Raw genomic sequence first — 16,289 nt, 5'->3', positions numbered from 1 at the left:
GAGGGCACTGTCCCAGTGGGCTACCCACACACAGCCAGCTGCAAATCGGATGTGGGTCTTCCTCTGAGCCCTCACCCATCACCTGGCATCACAGCAAAGCCTCTCACTTGCAGTAATGAAGGACAGTGTCTTAGCGTGGTGCATAGCCTGGGTCCTGCTTTCTTCTGCAGTCTCCCCTCCCATGACACGGCGTTGACCGTGACCTGTTCCAAGTGTGAAAACAGCCCCACTGATGTCTCCACAGCGTGTGGGCAGTTCTGCGCACCTCTGACTGGGACGTGCCTTCACCCGAGCCCTTCACCTGAGGGGTCGAGCCTTCACCTGAGCCCATTTAAGCAATTCTCACACAATGCAATCCTAAGTGCGGGGCTGGGGGGGGGGGAGGGCGTGGGGGTTGTGTTATCTTATTTTGATACTTTGGGATTTTGGGTCTTCCTCTTTTCTTTCATGTTTCTGAATCACCTCTTCAAATACACAAGTTTGCTTATGTTAAAGAAAAAGACTATTAGTCAAAAACATCGTTTAGTGAGACGTGTTAAAGCATAGTAAGGTGGACTGTACTCAGAGGAGGCTACGGCAAGTGGGAACCAGGACCCCACTTTTGCTTGCAGTGGGGAGAGAGATCGGACTCGGCTCTGAGAACAGCATGGGCAACTTCTTTACCCTGGGTGGGCGATGGAGGGTGGAAAATTACTACGACAAAACAGCAGGGTCAGCTAACCGTCAGGTTCTGGCTAAACTGACCCAGCAGGATTCTTGCTGAAGGCAGGCTGGGTTGAGCCAACACCACTTGGGGGTGGCTGGGGGGTGAAGAAACTGATTAGATATCAAAGACGATCTGATATGGGGGATGGGAATTCTAGCTCAACCAACTTAGCAGGAGTCTTGCTAAAACTGGACAATGCAGAGACAAATACACAAATCCAAACATTTAAGCCTAGTCAAAATTTGGGGGGAGACAGAGTAGTTTGGTCAAGAAGAGAATGTTCTGTCACTTATTTATGGTTGCTTTGTCAAATAAATCAAAGCACATGAGTGATGAATCTGGTTTCCTCCCTTTCCCCCAGAGCTTTGTAAAAACAAGAATCCCAAAGAAAATCCATAATTGGTAATAATGAGTTGGGCAAAACTTGGGACCAACCAACCAGAACACTGGAATTTGGAGTACTCATTGGACACCCTTTATAACTGTTCCATCCACAATTATCATGCAGGCTATCTTAGGGACCCATCATCATATCTAGGTTGACGATCTATTTCAGCTACTTAAATATGTACATAAAAATAAATAAATATCTACATACTCCTAGCAACTCTGAAAACCAGAAAGTAACCTTAATTGAGGAAAGACGGCATTCTAAGTATGGTGCCACTATAACCTACTTTATTTTCCTAGGCCTTAAGGCTCTTTATGCAAAATATATTCCAAAGTTAAAAAAATCTAACTGGATTGGAAACTAGGTCTGGCAATTATTCTCAGCTCTGCCCCAGGCACACCGTTTGTCCTTGTACAAGTTCTCAGCTTATCTGTGTCTCAGTTCTGTCCACTGCAGCAGGCACTATAAAGAGGCATAAGTAATCCCTCCCTCTAGTTATTACAGATGACAAGGCATCTTACAAACTGGGGTGCTGCTTTCCCAGGAAGGATGGAAGTCATTACGGTGCACATCTTACAGACATAATGAGATTAAAATCAGCCTGGTGTATGAAAAGAAAAATGGTTGAATTCTGTCTGCTCCAGAATTCAAGCTTGCAATGAGTTTACAGCATAGTTCTACCTTTCTGGTCCAAACAAAAAAGGTACTGCTTCGCCTACCGAAATATTCTTCCCTGCCTCATCTACTAGATTATAAATTCCTGGAAAGGAAACAGAACCTGCCTCATTCATATTTCCCATGCATTACTAATCACCCCCTGAATTGAAATACTGCTGCTTTCCCTCACTGCATCTGGGGCACCTCCCAAAGGGCTCCATTCGCATTGTAATCAACATGTTTGTTTAACGAATAGAGGAATGTGTTGTACGTTTATACCATAAATTAACAATTTCCTTTGTTAGGCACGAGGTGCCTAATTTCTTATTAACTAATGCTGCCAGGTGCTATCTCATGCACTATTATTTTCCCAGACATCTGGTTACCTACTTAAAGTTGAATTACTGTGATTCAGAATTCTGTAAAAAAAAAAAAAAAAAAAAGGAAAAAAGGCAATATATACAAGGAAAAATAATATATATAACGAAACTATGTGGTAAAGGTACTGTAAGGAACTACCCATAAACGTTGATAGTAGTTATTCCTCGATAGTGAAATTATTGATATTCACGTATTACTCATAATCAGAGGAAAAAACCTGGTAAGAAAACTGTGATTCTCATTGTGATTGTCACTGACAGGATTTTCCAGGGTTTTGCTGGCTGCTCTCGAAGCTCGCCCGACAGGCAGGCGCCTGGAGAGGACGGAGCCGGGCGGAGGCTGGTCTGGACTGCGGGGCCTGGGGTCTGGGTGGGGCACGCGGCTGAGAGCCGACCCCACCCGCGCGGCCGGGGATCCGCCTCGGCGCAGCTCCCCGCTCCCCGCCTCCCAGTCCCGGCTCCCGGGCTCTCCGCCCCCGCACTCCCCGTTCCCGGATCCCAAGTCCCCGTTCCGGGTTCCCGAGTCCCCTCCCTCCGTTCCCGGCTCCAGGTTCCCCATTCCCAGCCCCCTGCTCCAGGTTCCGGCCAGCCTCGGGCTCGGAGCATCAGCCCCATTCCGACCGCGCTAGGCCCCGCCCCCTGCCCCCGGGCTCGTCGCCCGCTCCCAGGCCCCGCCCTCTCCCGACCTACCTCCCGCTCCAGGCGTCTGCCGCATCCGGGACCCCACTAGGCCCCGCCCTCTGCCCCCGGCCTCATCACGGACTCCCCAGGCTCCGCCCCACTCCCGGCCGGCCTCCTGGTCCAGGCCCGCTACCCAGGACCAGCTGGGCACCGCCCCCTGCTCCAGGCCACTTCGCCTGCTCTCCAGGCTCCGCCTCCGCTTAGGCCACGCCCCCTGCTCCCTGGCCCGCTCTTGCTCCACGAGTCAGCCCCGGCCCCACCAGGCCCCGCCCCCTGGCACTGCAGGCCCCACCTTCAGACCCGGCGTCCGCGGGCACGGGCCTCAGACCTGCCCGCGGTAGGCCCCGCCCCCGCCCCGCCCCCTGTACGCGCTCGGCTGGGCTCGGCTCGGCAGCCGGCGGGACGCGGCGGCGGCGGCGGCACTCTCGCTCCTTTGTGCTCAGGCAACGGCCTCTCGGGTCCTCACCCGCGCGTCCTCTCGGCCAGCTAGCCCGCGCTCTCCGGTGACGGACCATGTCGACGGCAGGAGCGGGCGCAGGCGTGGAGGCGGGCTTCTCCAGCGAGGAGCTGTTGTCGCTCCGCTTCCCGCTGCACCGCGCCTGCCGCGACGGGGACCTGGCCGCGCTCTGCTCTCTGTTGCAGCAGACGCCGCGCGCCCACCTGGCCGCCGAAGACTCCTTCTACGGCTGGACGCCCGTGCACTGGGCCGCGCACTTCGGCAAGGTGGGCGCGGGCGCTTTAAGGCGCCATTTTCCGCAGCTTTCCCGTGGTGGGTCGGGGAAGGTGGGGGCTGAGGCGCGGGGCGTGCCGGGAGCGCGGGGCGGAAGCGGGGTCTCGGCGGCGCCCGCGCCCCGAGGGGTCCCGGGCGCATGTGCGGCGGCGCGGACGGTCGGGGCCCCAAGGGGGGCGCAGGGCGTGCCGGGAGCGCGAGGCGGAAGCAGGCCCCGAGGCGACGGCGCCCCGAGGGGCCCCGGGCGCATGTGCGGCGGCGCAAGTTTCAAACGGCGCCGGCTTCGCGGGGGCGCCGCGCCTGGCGGAGGCAGTTGGTGGCTGCGGCGGGCTGGGCAGCTCGCGCCTCCGCGGTCAGCTGCGAGCTGTGCTGCCGGCGCCATGGGGGCGGACACCCGCGGGGCGCGAGCTGTCTGGACCCAGGGCTGGTGTGGGGCTGCACCGGGCTGCTGGGAGTCCTCCGGGCGGGGGGGTCCTCTGCGTCCCCTTCTCCGTCGCTTCGTAATCACCGGCTCAGGGCGAGTCAGCGACTGAGGTCCACGCTGCATTTCAGCGCTTTAATGGTAGAGATTGATGTACCAGAATTCCGGACGTGTAAAAAAAATGCTTTCCCCGTGAAGCGAGGAGCCGGGGCCGAAATGGAGAATGGGTTTTGTGGAGAAGCGTGCAGTGACGTGAAGTGAGTTATTTCCTTTCAGGGACGTGTTTTTGTCACTAGTCGGTGCGGCTGCTTTCCTTGCGGCTACATTCACAGTACAGGTGTATCTCCTGGGACAGCGCTTGTGATTCACGAAATGGGAGAGTCAGAGTGGTTTTGGTGGAGGAAACGAGAGGGGGTTAGGACAGCGGTTAGGACCCCAGCCCGGGTCTGGAAGGGCGTGCCCGCTGGGGGTCCCCGCGCCAGCGCCCCGTCTGTACCTGCTAGCAGGCGCGAGTACAGGAGCCCCTCTGGCCCTTCTCCCCCAACCCCCCCAGCCCTGTGTGTCCCCATCTGAGGCTCTGTCCCCTGTCCAGTGCGTCTTGCTCTGCTTTATGTTTACATGGTGGGTAACTCGGAGCGTTGGTTCTCCACGTCTTTTGTCCCTCAGTGTTTTGGGGGAAGACTACCCCGTAACAGGCAAGGACAGTGTTTTTCGAAAAGGCTCCCCTGTTGATTTATTCTCCAGTTGAGAGTGACACAGTATTGCATGACAATCTGGTACATTCCGGACGGTGTTTAAAACAGCCTTACAGACATTCATTCAGAGTATTTATTTACCAACCCACGGGTGCCCCTAGGTAGCTCTAGGGAATACAAGTAGCTATAAGGGCTTGAACATGCTTTAAAAATCGTAAGTTGCGTGTTATGTATATTTTATGAGAAGTAAGAAGTAAAACCCACTGAATTCACTTTTTGAAAGTCTCCACCTCCTGTCGGTTAACCTTGGATACCAAATATAGCTGGAGGCAGTTAGTTACTTCAGTGTGAGAAAGCTGTTGGGGCAGAAATGAGGCCAGGAGTCAGGGCTCCGGGTTCTCAGTCCAGTCCCTCCTGCCCCATCGCCTGCAGCTTCCCTGCTTTTTGTACATTTAAGCCTCTGCTGTCCTCAGGCCTGCACGTTATGAACTATTCCCAACTTTCAAGCTGGTGTTCCTATCAATGTGCCAATTATGCACGCTGCCTGACCTTTTGTGAGGCTTATTTTTTCCTCGAGAACTAGGCATTATTTAAAATCCCTAATTACACTTTGCTTTTATAAGTTGTCGCATGGAACAGTATCTTTCCAGCATTCCAAACCCAGTTTGCCAAAGTGAACGCATAGGTGACAGAGTTAAGTCTAAGGAGCTCTTGATGTTATGAGATTAACCGGTTTTGGCACACCAGCTGATTTTCATCCTTGTTTCTGCCGTTTTTGGGGTTTGACACCTGTTTGTCTCTGTTGGCACTGTCACTTTTCACTGGGTCCATCAATAAAGCCGGTGTGTGAAAGTATACCAACGGTGTGTCTATGAGCCGTCACTCCCAGATTTCCAGTTCCTAGAAGACCGAGAGAGCGTGTTTTAAATCTGGGTGCTCCAAAGTATGAGGGCTCATCTCCTGCACAGGGTGATCACGGTGACCTGACCTTAAGTCGCAGAAAGACGATAAGAGCTGTGGGGTGAGGTTGGGGTGTGGCCGTTTGTCCTTCTCTGAGGGCTGTCTCCTGGAATACAGCCGTTGGCAGGGAGAGCTCTTTTGTGAGCTCTGCCCTGTGCCTCAAGAGGGTAAAGGGGGCCGGCCCCTCGGTCTGAGGACACACGGGGGGGGGGGGGGCTGTCAGTGTGAGTCTGCGGACCGCAGGCCATCTGGGACTGCAGGCCCGGCTTGCGGTAGGCATGTGTTGCACATCTGTTGAGTGTGATGAGCTAGGATGATATGGGCGCCTGGCTGTGGAGTGTGGTCTCCTAGTCACTCGTGAGGCCCTTTTCTCCCCCAGGCGGGGGTGGGGGACTGAGTGCCACCTCTCACTCTGCACATCTTGTTCCTGACTTGTCTGGAGGATGGGCCTCTCACCCGAGTCCCCGAAGCTGCATCGTATGGACATGTGCAGACGGCAGAGAGGTCTTTATTTAAGTTTGTGTGACATCAATAGTTTTTACTTTTCTTCCTGCGTACGAACTTTTTTTTACCAGGACAAGGAAAAATAACTCTTTTAAATGCTTTTTTACAATTTGTATTGCAAAGGAACAACTTGTGTTCCCTTAAACGGAAAAAAAAAATGGTAACAAAAAAATGCCACTTATCTACATCATAGAATTGAAATGGCGTGTGTGGTGTTTAATAGTGTACGACACTTATGCGTGTCATCCCCCTCCTGCTGTTTTCAAAGTTGGACTGCCTGATCCAGTTGGTGAGAGCTGGGGCCACTCTGGACGTGTCCACGACGCGCTACGCACAGACCCCAGCCCACATCGCCGCTTTCGGGGGACACCCTCAGTGCCTCATCTGGTTGATCCAAGCTGGAGCCAGCATTAACAAACCGGTAAGGGAGTGCTGATGATTAACTTGGTTTTTATTTTCTTTTTCTACTTGTAATTACATGGTGTTGAGTTTTAAAGTGAGGCCTTAATTAGAGTTTGATATCTTAACCTTTGGGCTAACTGGAATTTCTGTTTATTGAGTTACTTGTGGATAATAGGCCCTTCACAGAGCAGGGCTTTCTGTTTACAGAGTGCTTTCACCTGCTCGGGGACTTAGAGCCTTGGTGACCCCAGGTGATTTGCCCCCAGTTACAGCTGGTGACTGAAGGAGTCTGGCCTGGAGCCCGGGTTTCCTGGCTCCCCTGCTCACAGCTGCCTTCGCTTCATGTGCACAGATCCTTGTGAAACACACCCGTGCTGGCGAAGAAGTGGCTATTAAATCTTGTGTGTGGTTAAGTTATGGTGAGCGAGCCGACCAGCGTTGAGTCAGGACTGCTTCAGGGAGCAGTCGGGGGTGGAGATCGGACGCAGTTAAGTAGCAGGTGTCGTGTGGTCACCCGGACAGCAGGCGTGCAGGGATTGTGTGTTGAAGTGTGCAAGCATGAGTGTGCACGTGCATGTACTTCATGGTGTGTTCTCACTACTCCTTTCACTTCCTTGAAAAAACCTCAAGGAGAGAGTTTTGCTTACTGGGGACTCGTGCGTGAACAGGTGTAGACGACTCAGGCTAGTCTGACCAAAGTGGTCCCCAGGGGGAGACCCTGCCCTGAGGGTCAGTTCATCTAAGGGGCTTGTGCCTCAGGCTCTGTGGGGATGCCTTTATGCCTTCCTAGTTTTCTCTTTACCCTGGTTTTATATGTTTTTTCTACTAATCATCATCAGGGGCCTACTGTGTGCAAAACCATTTTTATTTCTTCTCCACGTTTCTGTCTGAAGATTCATCCCTTGATGGGAAGCAGGTATAACAGCTTGTGAGCCCTCTCTTCCCAGTAACTCAGCTGCACACCTCCAAGACCATGATTGAGGAAAGGCTTTTGTATCGGTGCTGTAGAGCAGGGATCGGGGGACAGGGGGTGACCGCACATGCCGCTGCTCTTACCAGAGGCTCTGGCTGTCTGCTCCACACGGTTATGGCGCCAGGAGTCGCCTGTCCCAACCTGCCTGTCCCGGTGCTGTTTCTCTCCTCCCCAACCTCCTGGCAGAACCCTGGGGGTGGCCACCTCCCCCACTCTCTGGCCTGGGGCAGCTCCTTGTTCTGTGGCTCAGTCTCCTTGTTGACAGAATGTGGATCATCCACAAATGGTAGTGATTAATAACCAACGTTAATGTGGAATTTAAAACATTGGGTTAATTTTCATTCAGTTGTGACATAGCATCTAATTTACAGAGATCTGAAGAAAATCTAAAGAAATTGGCGCTGCCTTTCAGATCTTTTTAAATCTAGAAGAGTCCGTTTTCAGGTAACGTGTTACAGCAGCGTAGTCCTTACCCTGGACGACAGGACTGCTCTAGATAGTCCTGTGTGGACACCCTCTGGCGTCCTGCTCCCAGGACAGGAGTCCCCAGACCTCACTTCCTGTCGCTCCCCTCAAGTCCTCTCCCTTCCGAGGTGGTCACCTGGGGTTACCAGCGTCCTGCCCTTGTTCTTGAAAGGGTCTCAGTTGTGGTCTCCCGTGTTACGCATGTGTTAGGCTGCGGGCTGAGTCTCAGATGCCGGCTTGCTCTGGATTAGCGGCTGGCCTGCTGGGACAGGCACCCAGCGACCTCTGAGGTCACACAGCCCTTTCGTTAGCCACCCCCAGCAAGTGTTGACTCACCCTAAGGTAGACACTTTCTCATCTCCCACACAGACGGTCAGAAAATCAGGTCCAGGGTTCTCTAAAGTTTTCTGTTTGTGTGTGTAGTGGATTTGAACCTCCCCTGGCATTTCTTCTTATAACTGTTTTATTAGTTTTGACCCATCTTTTGTTTTTTTTTTTCTTTTTTAATGTTTATCTTAGAGCATGAGCAGGGGAGGGGCAGAGAGAGAGAGACAGACAGACAGACAGTGTGGAACAGGCTCCAGGTTCTGAGCTGTCTGCACAGAGCCTGACATCGGGCTCAAACCCACAAACCTCGAGATCATGACCTAGGCCAAAATTGGATGCCCCCGTTTTGACCCATCTTCTAACCTAATCTTGTGGCATATTAGTTCCTACCTGTTCTAAATTCATTTTTCTCGAGTTTCACAGAGACTTCCTTTGCTATCTGTGAACTTGGCACACGGGGTTACTGGACTCAGATGTCCTGTCTGAAGGCTCAGAGTCGCGCATTTACCCAGAGAGGGAGTGAGGCAAGTTTTCAGGGGATTTGTTCTTGGTCACTTTGCGCGGACTACCCACGGGCATCACTTTTCGTATTATTTACAGGCCATGCCTTTAATATCTTCCTAGAACTTTGGTGCAATTTGATACCCCTTTTAGTTTCTTGTAACTGGATTAGAACTAGACTTTTCTTTCTTTAAAATGCAAGGTGACTCATCTGTCTTTGCACTCCTGGCACCTCTCCCACTTTCCTCTCTTACTCAGTTTGCCCACAATAGTTCCGGAATCAGACGACACCATATTTGATATTTTTGGAATGTGACTGGCCTGAACCTGAGCCTTGAGTAGCCTTAAAATGGCTCTTCAGTCTTCCTCTCTGGCTGCACTTCTCTTTGGTGTCTGCTCTTCCTGCCCGGCTAGACGGTGCTGTCCTCGCAGGGCACAGAGCAGGAGCTGGTTTGCTCTGTCCTGTCTGTTGCTGTCCTGCCGTCTTGAAGTAATAGAGCAAACCTTTGCCTTTTCTCCTTGCTGCAAAGAGAGCTGAAAAAACCCTTTCCTGTTTTCTTGGGGGAGGGAGTCAGGGGTGGCACGACCCCCCCCGCCCCCTCCCACATCTCCATTCCACTCTTCCTGGCCATACCTCTGTGTCATCTTTATTTGTCCTTGTCATGTGCCTCCCATCCCCCCTCCCCACCTTTCTGGGAGGATAGAGATGGGTTTCTGCTTTATTAAGGGTCTCCATTCACTAGATGGTTTCCTGTGTAGCCACATGAGATTCTGTGTTTTTTGCTTCAAAAATGGGCTTGTTCTGTTTAGAACTCTATACCCCTTTGAGCTTTTTTTTTCTTTTTTTTTTTTTTTTAAGTAATGTGCATACTTTTTCTCCCCACTGCACACCGGAGTCTTTCAGAGCACATCTTTCTGGAAAATAAGCTACCGCCCCGCACCCTGGAGTGTCCCCTGTGAGCCCATGTGCAAGCCCGTGTGCACCGGAAGAAGTGGCCCCCTGCTGTGTCTCGCTGGTGAATGAGCTGCTCTCCGAGCGCCACGCCAGGTGCACAGCGGCCCCCCCTTTGTTACGTGCGGTCGTCTGCTGCCAAGTTCAGCTTCCAGGGACGGTGAAGTGTGAGGACTCCGTCAGCATTTCCCCGCCAGGAAGTCCTACAACAGAAACGACTTCCTTCTCTGTCTGCTGTATCTTTCTCTACCTCCTCTGTACCCGAGAACCTATGAATGAAATTGTGTTTCAGATTTCTTCCCATTCATACAGTGTGAACTATGAACTAACTCCTCCTCAGAGTCCTTCCCCAGGGTCTGGTCTCTCTCTGCCGTCTCCAGCGTGAATCTCTCTGACACAGACTTTCTCCCAGTCCTTGGACAAAGTTGCCCATCACACGCATCCTGAGTTTGGATGTGAAGCTGGCTGTGTGCGGCCCTGTGTTCTCTCTCTCTCCTCATTCCTGACCCTTTAGCCTCCGCCATCACGGTCTGAATTCAAGTTCAAGGCAGGAAATGCAAAGGAGCCACTGGTGATGCCCCAGCTCAGGCCAGCCCTGTGGTAGACGTGGACCAGACCAGACGTTTGACATTATGTCCTGTGTTCTTGGCCTTGGTTACTCTTTTCTCTTTAACCTGTTAGAGGATGGTTGTTTGGGGTTTTACATACGACACATTTGTGCTAAGATCTAGCATAAGATCATTTCTAAACTTCTGTCCTGCACGTACGTGCCGTCCCTGCTGACCGAGGAATCAAGGCGAACCTGCCCCTTCCCTGGCGGACTGTGTTTTCCCTCCCGCATCTCTAGCCACATTTCTTTGTGCCCTGCTTGCGCTTTGACTCACCATGTTGCTTGGTTTCAGAGGTGAATGAGGCACGTATTTTATTCCAAATGTCAGAGTCTTGTTGGAGCTGATATTTTGCGTGTGCTCTTTCTTGTTTCAGGACTGTGAGGGCGAGACCCCCATTCACAAGGCGGCCCGCTCTGGGAGCCTGGACTGCGTCAGCGCCCTGGTGGCTAATGGGGCTCACGTCGAGTAAGTGCCTCCGCACATTCCTCCCCCGAAGATGTAGTCAGGGCGCTGTGCTTCCAGAAAGCACCACTGAGGGCAAGCAGCAGTCCTCAAGTTTGTGTTTATATTAGCAATGGAACTGTGCTTTGTAGACCAGTTGGTGTTAGTGAGCGAGGTTTCGCTGCGGGTTGACGACTAGCAGAGGGAGCTTCATCACAGCAGCCGCAGAACTGTTGCCACGACAGGATGCCAGGGTGAAATGGCAGTTAACTCCTTAAATTTGGAACCTGGCATTGTTGACTTGGCCACCAATTAGTTGTGTCACCATGGGCAAGTCTTCAGACTTCTTTTTGCCAGTGTTAATTTCAAAATGGGGGCCTTGGATTGGGTTAGAGAATCTTTTCCAGCCTCTCCGGTCCCAAAATTCTTGCAGACAGTTTGCTTTTCTAAGTTGTGATTTTCTCATCTTTTAGCAGATGTGAGATGTTTTAAAGCCTATTTTGACTTTTAATGATTTATAACTTCTCATAAAATGGAACCATATACATTAAAGACTTGAGACTCATTCTGAGTTCTTCACACTGATGACATTATTGCAATCGTGTTTTCTCCCAGTTTACATCAGCTAGTTTATTTATGGTTTGATAGAACAGTGTTAATATTTGAGTGTATTAATTTGAAGATGTGATCTTATATGCAAACATCATTAGCTAGTCATGGCAGTGGGCATTTAGTTTAGATATTAAATTCATTTGTATTAACTTTCTCTTAAAGATTTATATTGTAAAAATTTTTCTTCTGCAGTTCACAGCATTAACAAAATGGATGCGGTTTTCACCCTTAAATGTTGAGTGTAAGCTATAGAGCTGTAATAACCAAAATAACTATAATATCAGCTTTTTTGTTTTACTCTGTCTAGAGTATCTCATAAGAATTAATTACAAACCACTTTATTCTAATTGGAAATGTGAAAATTTTAGACTTTGGGAGAAATAAACCCACAAAACTAACTTAGTTTAACCCTTTGGTTTCCACTTCATTGTTTTGACTCTGTGTTATAATACATTTATTGAAATTCGATCCTGGACAGCAAAACCATATAGATTAATGCGAAGCCTATTACAGGCTGTAATCTCAGGGGCTGTCGTTAGACTCCTAGTGTCTGAGCTTCTGTTTCATTAAGTATTATATTATTAAGCCAAGTCATTAGTTGGGGCTTGGAATTTTTACTTACATAGAAATTTAGTATGATAAATATGCCCTGTGTTAACTGTTACATTGCAGGGAACCTCGTGACTTCATATGTAATTATGATTTAAGGTAATGTAGAAACAATTGATAATATGAATATATATTATACAATTTGAGACGATGCTCAGTGGATTGCTTCACAGTGAAGTTATATTCATAGTTTTCTTAGCTGTGTTTAGATTAAAAACTAAAATCTTTAATGACAGAAGCTTTGATTATGAAATACAGAGTCATAAAATAAATGATTAAATCACTTGTCATTTATTGAAATAATGAATAATTAGAAGTTGACCTCTTTAACAACTTATTTTTCTAAACTATAGTCTAATCGATCCTGAACATTTTATTACTAAGATGTTAGTTTTCTTCATTTCAGTGAATAGCTTAATCCTTTGAGCCAATAAATATTTATCGTAAATAATATCTTTTTTTTAATAGGTGTCTTTTTAAAATGAGAACCTTTTATTTATAATTCTGTCCTTGGTTACAGGACCCTCGAGTGTCTCTTTTCCACCAAGTGTGACTGAGCACAGCCTCGAGTGCCAGTCTGTTTTTCCTTCTCAGTATAAGAGCCTCTCCCTCGAGACCCTGCATTATGGTGATCTCCCTTGCCTGAACCTTCAGATGGTTTTTAGAAGAAATATTTAGCCTGAGCCACGTAGCCAAAAGCGATTCTTAAAATTCTAAGTCTTTGGCCTGGAGACAGAGCACACAAGTAATCATTATTTATTGCTGTTGTTTATGTGGTTATTTAGTTTAACATCTGGATAAATTGCCAGTTTTGCTAGTAAGCTAATTTATAAATTGCTTTTTGATATTTGTTTCGCACATTAAACTATAAAGTTTAACACAGTTAGCCTACCAACAAATAACAGTTTGTGTCCCCCAAATTATGGTACTTAGATCTATTTTACTTGTTTCCTATAATGCTCCTCATGGTAAAGAGTAGTCGTGGCAAATAAAATGCCTTTTGTTTGGTTTTTTTAAAGACAATCACGGGGGACAGTATTAATTTACTTACCTAAAGTTACTTATGTTTTTTCCAGTTCAGAATGGGCCAGATTCTTAATTCTTCATACTACATGCTATGATATTTAGGAGATGATATAAACTTTTTATTTTCCTGCGAATAGATTAAAAGCTGTCTCATGTTAGTATTTTGTCACACTTGGTGGTAATTATTAATTTTGTTATTAATTCCTACTTTTTTTTTTTTTTTTTTTTATGTATCAGCTGCATAAAGTGGCCAAAGTCTTAAGTTGCTGCTTTTTTGGTCATTGGGTAGATAATGGTGAGGGCAAGCGTACCAGGCGTCTGTGGCTAGAATGGTTTGTTCTATAACTTACTTGTCAATATAGGCCGCATCTGTAAGATAACGCATGTCAGCTGCTGTGCATCGTGTGTTACATTTTCTAGCACCACACGTGAGTATGTTGATGGAGTTTTGTTTTTTTTCCTTCTCTTATTTTACATCTTGAGTTTTGGTGCCAAGTTTTCTTTTTCTCGTGAGGTTTTGTTATCTGGCTTAGATGATGGTCATTGTTATTTACCACTGTTTACGTCCAAAAAGAAAAATAACGCAGGAGTAAGTGGCAGTTCTGTGAGCACACTGCGTGTGTGTGGACTTTAAATTATCAGCATCTCTGCAGATTGTCCTCAGCCCCATCCTCCTCCAGTGTGTCAGGTGTGGGGTGTCCATACGTCAGTTACTTGTCCCTGTCCCCAGCCTTGCTTACCTGACAGTTGACTTTGTCTTGCAGGCCAAACCTGAACGCTGCCCACATGGAGGGCATGTGAACAGTCACTGCCCCATTTTTTCTTTTCGACACTCAAATAAGTAATAGTATAAGATTAAGTCTTCATGTGATTTTGGAGACAGACTTGAAAACTTGCCGACTGCCTGCGGATAATTAAGGACACCTTCTTACTGCTGACGTTGTAAACTGACATTTCAAGCCTTGGATTATCTTTACTTTCAGTATTTTGGCACCAGTGTTTTCTTGAGAGGTAAAGTGGAAAACGTTTCCGTGTCAACCACATATTGAGATAGCTTTTTTCCTGCCTCTGAGTAGACCTGAAGGGACTCTGCGGGACTTCGAGTGCATCTAGATGTGCTTGGGTCTCAGGCACATTTGCTGGTCCTTTCCATGCCATGACATACGGGCACTAGTGTGTAATTAGGTCATGGCAGGGTCTCCGTGGCTTCGGATAAGAGAGCGTTTCCGGGGAGGCCACTGATTCCATGGTGACCAGACCTTCTAATGGGCTACATATATTTTAACTTAATTGTTTTGATCCCAAGAGGAACTTAACTGTGGTCATCAGATAACTGGAGAAGCACCAATAGCCTTATGTAAGCAAGTTCAGTGACTCACTCTAAAAAAATCTCTCTTGCCTAATTTAGAAAACAGGCACAGTCGGCTGTAGGAACAAAAGTCTGCACTGTGGTCTTGATAGGTTTTTGTTTAATGTTACAAAAACTGTATACATACTACTGAACTTCCAGACGTCCTTAACTGAAATTCAGTTGGTTTAGTTTGGCTCCAAAGTGGTGGTCATATCTATGTGACCCAGCCTGCGTCCTTGCCTGTAGAGCCCTGTCTGGAAGCAGAATTCCCCTTAGGGCATTTACGTGTGATGAGCAGATTGGATGTTCCTTGTGGCAAGTTTGTTTGCAACTCTTGCCCAGAATTATTTTTTTAGCCATTCATTCATGTTTGAAATTTGTGGTTTCTTTTCATTTGTTCACTTATTTGCCCTTAAGAATAACAGTCTATGAAATTTACCGGAATTGGAACTCTGAATTAGTTTCTGATTTTGTATCCTCTGCATTCCAGTCCTGCTCCCCTCCTGCTCTTGCCTCCCCTAGCTCATTGTCCCTGCGGTCAACTGGTCTGATCTTGCTCTCTGCTGGCTCTTTCCCCTTTTGCTGAGGTGCTACAGACACCGTGGATGAAATCCTTCCTGAGATGGCTCCTGCCAGACGGGAGCAGAGGTGGACTGACAGTATTGTAGAGTTGTCGACAGACTTAGTTTAGAAGTTTGATTAATCTCATAATACCTTGACTAGCACCTAGATTTTGATAATTGTGTAATTACTGCCTTTATAAATAGTGCTTTCAAATAACCGATGATTTCTATAGCCAAAGATCTTTTTCCTTTGCTAAATTATAGTGGGAGCATATTAAGTTAATTTTATCTGACTCTTTGAATGATGCTCTCATCCTTTAATGTATGGAAACATAATTGGGATTCAGTTGCAGTATAAAACTATCCTCAGTAATATTGACCTTGAAATGAAAACTTGGCACCAAATTTATTCAGGTAAATACTTTAAAAAAGTTTCTTCCTATTGTTACTTGAAGACTATATTTAAGAAAGTCTTCAAAATTTAAGAGTTTGGATACCAAAGGGTTAAAAATACACATGTTTTTCTTTTGCTGAAGAAATTTTAGATGTTTGCTAATGTTGTCTGTACAAATGGACATTTAGTGATGCTTTTTTTTATCTTTTTTTTTTTTTTTTAACGATTCCATGTATTTGCTTATTTCCATCTAGGAATAGTTACTAATGTATTTGAGATACAGCATACCAAATTTTAAAGTAACCAGAATCGTGAGTTAACGGTTTTAGTCCGTACTGTTAAACTTTTGCTGAACTGTTGGCATATTTAAATTGGCTCCATGCTACACAGTACTTACTAGCGGTAATTCAGGAGGCAATGCTGGGGAGCGGCAGCTCTTGGTCAATCAAGGTGGTCACACGCCAGTGGCTTACGCTCAGTACATGTGCTTCTGCACCTCATGTATGTATATGTATTTTTAATCCAAATGTTGCCTGCAAATATTTTAAGTTTCCTGTGTTATGAACCATTGCCCGTTTTAAATCACAAAGAAGGTTCTGAATCTGTAAAAACTACGCGTGTCAATGTTTTCCAGCTACGTAATTCGAATTGACTTGATTTTTCAAGTAACCCTAGAAAGGGGGAGCACTCCATATAGAAACCACTGAAACTGCCACAGGGGCCTCTCCGAAAACCTTACGGTTGTGGCAGTGAGCGCTCAGTGTGGCCTCCTCTCTCCACACGAGGCATATGTTGAGGTATTTGTTGCGGTGATTGGTTTTCATGCTAATCTAGGAACTCAGACATAGACTCTGTAGATTTGCATGCTCTGCTTACCCTAATTTATGATACCTACCTTTTATTTGTAACTAACAATAGTTAAGTTGAGATCAGAATT

At 47.6% G+C, this 16,289-nt stretch overlaps 1 protein-coding gene across 1 annotated transcript in view; it reads left to right on the top strand.

Annotated features, from left to right (window-relative positions):
• The first annotated feature begins 3,202 nt into the window (after positions 1-3,202).
• The window catches only part of ANKRD10 (ankyrin repeat domain 10), a 33,799-nt gene continuing 20,712 nt past the window's right edge, over positions 3,203-16,289 (top strand). The window contains exons 1-3 of the mRNA XM_047081775.1: positions 3,203-3,538; positions 6,394-6,546; positions 10,730-10,821. Coding sequence (XP_046937731.1) covers positions 3,329-3,538; positions 6,394-6,546; positions 10,730-10,821 — 455 coding nt within the window. The 5' untranslated portion in view covers positions 3,203-3,328. The remainder of the gene's footprint in view (positions 3,539-6,393; positions 6,547-10,729; positions 10,822-16,289) is intronic.

Source organism: Lynx rufus, unplaced genomic scaffold (assembly GCF_022079265.1).
Source record: "Lynx rufus isolate CCGP_SWC_20201006 ecotype Redwood Valley unplaced genomic scaffold, mLynRuf1.p SCAF_1, whole genome shotgun sequence".
Taxonomy (NCBI): Eukaryota; Metazoa; Chordata; class Mammalia; order Carnivora; family Felidae; genus Lynx; species Lynx rufus.
Note: the sequence above shows the minus strand (reverse complement) of the source record. Positions and strands in the feature narration are given on the sequence as shown.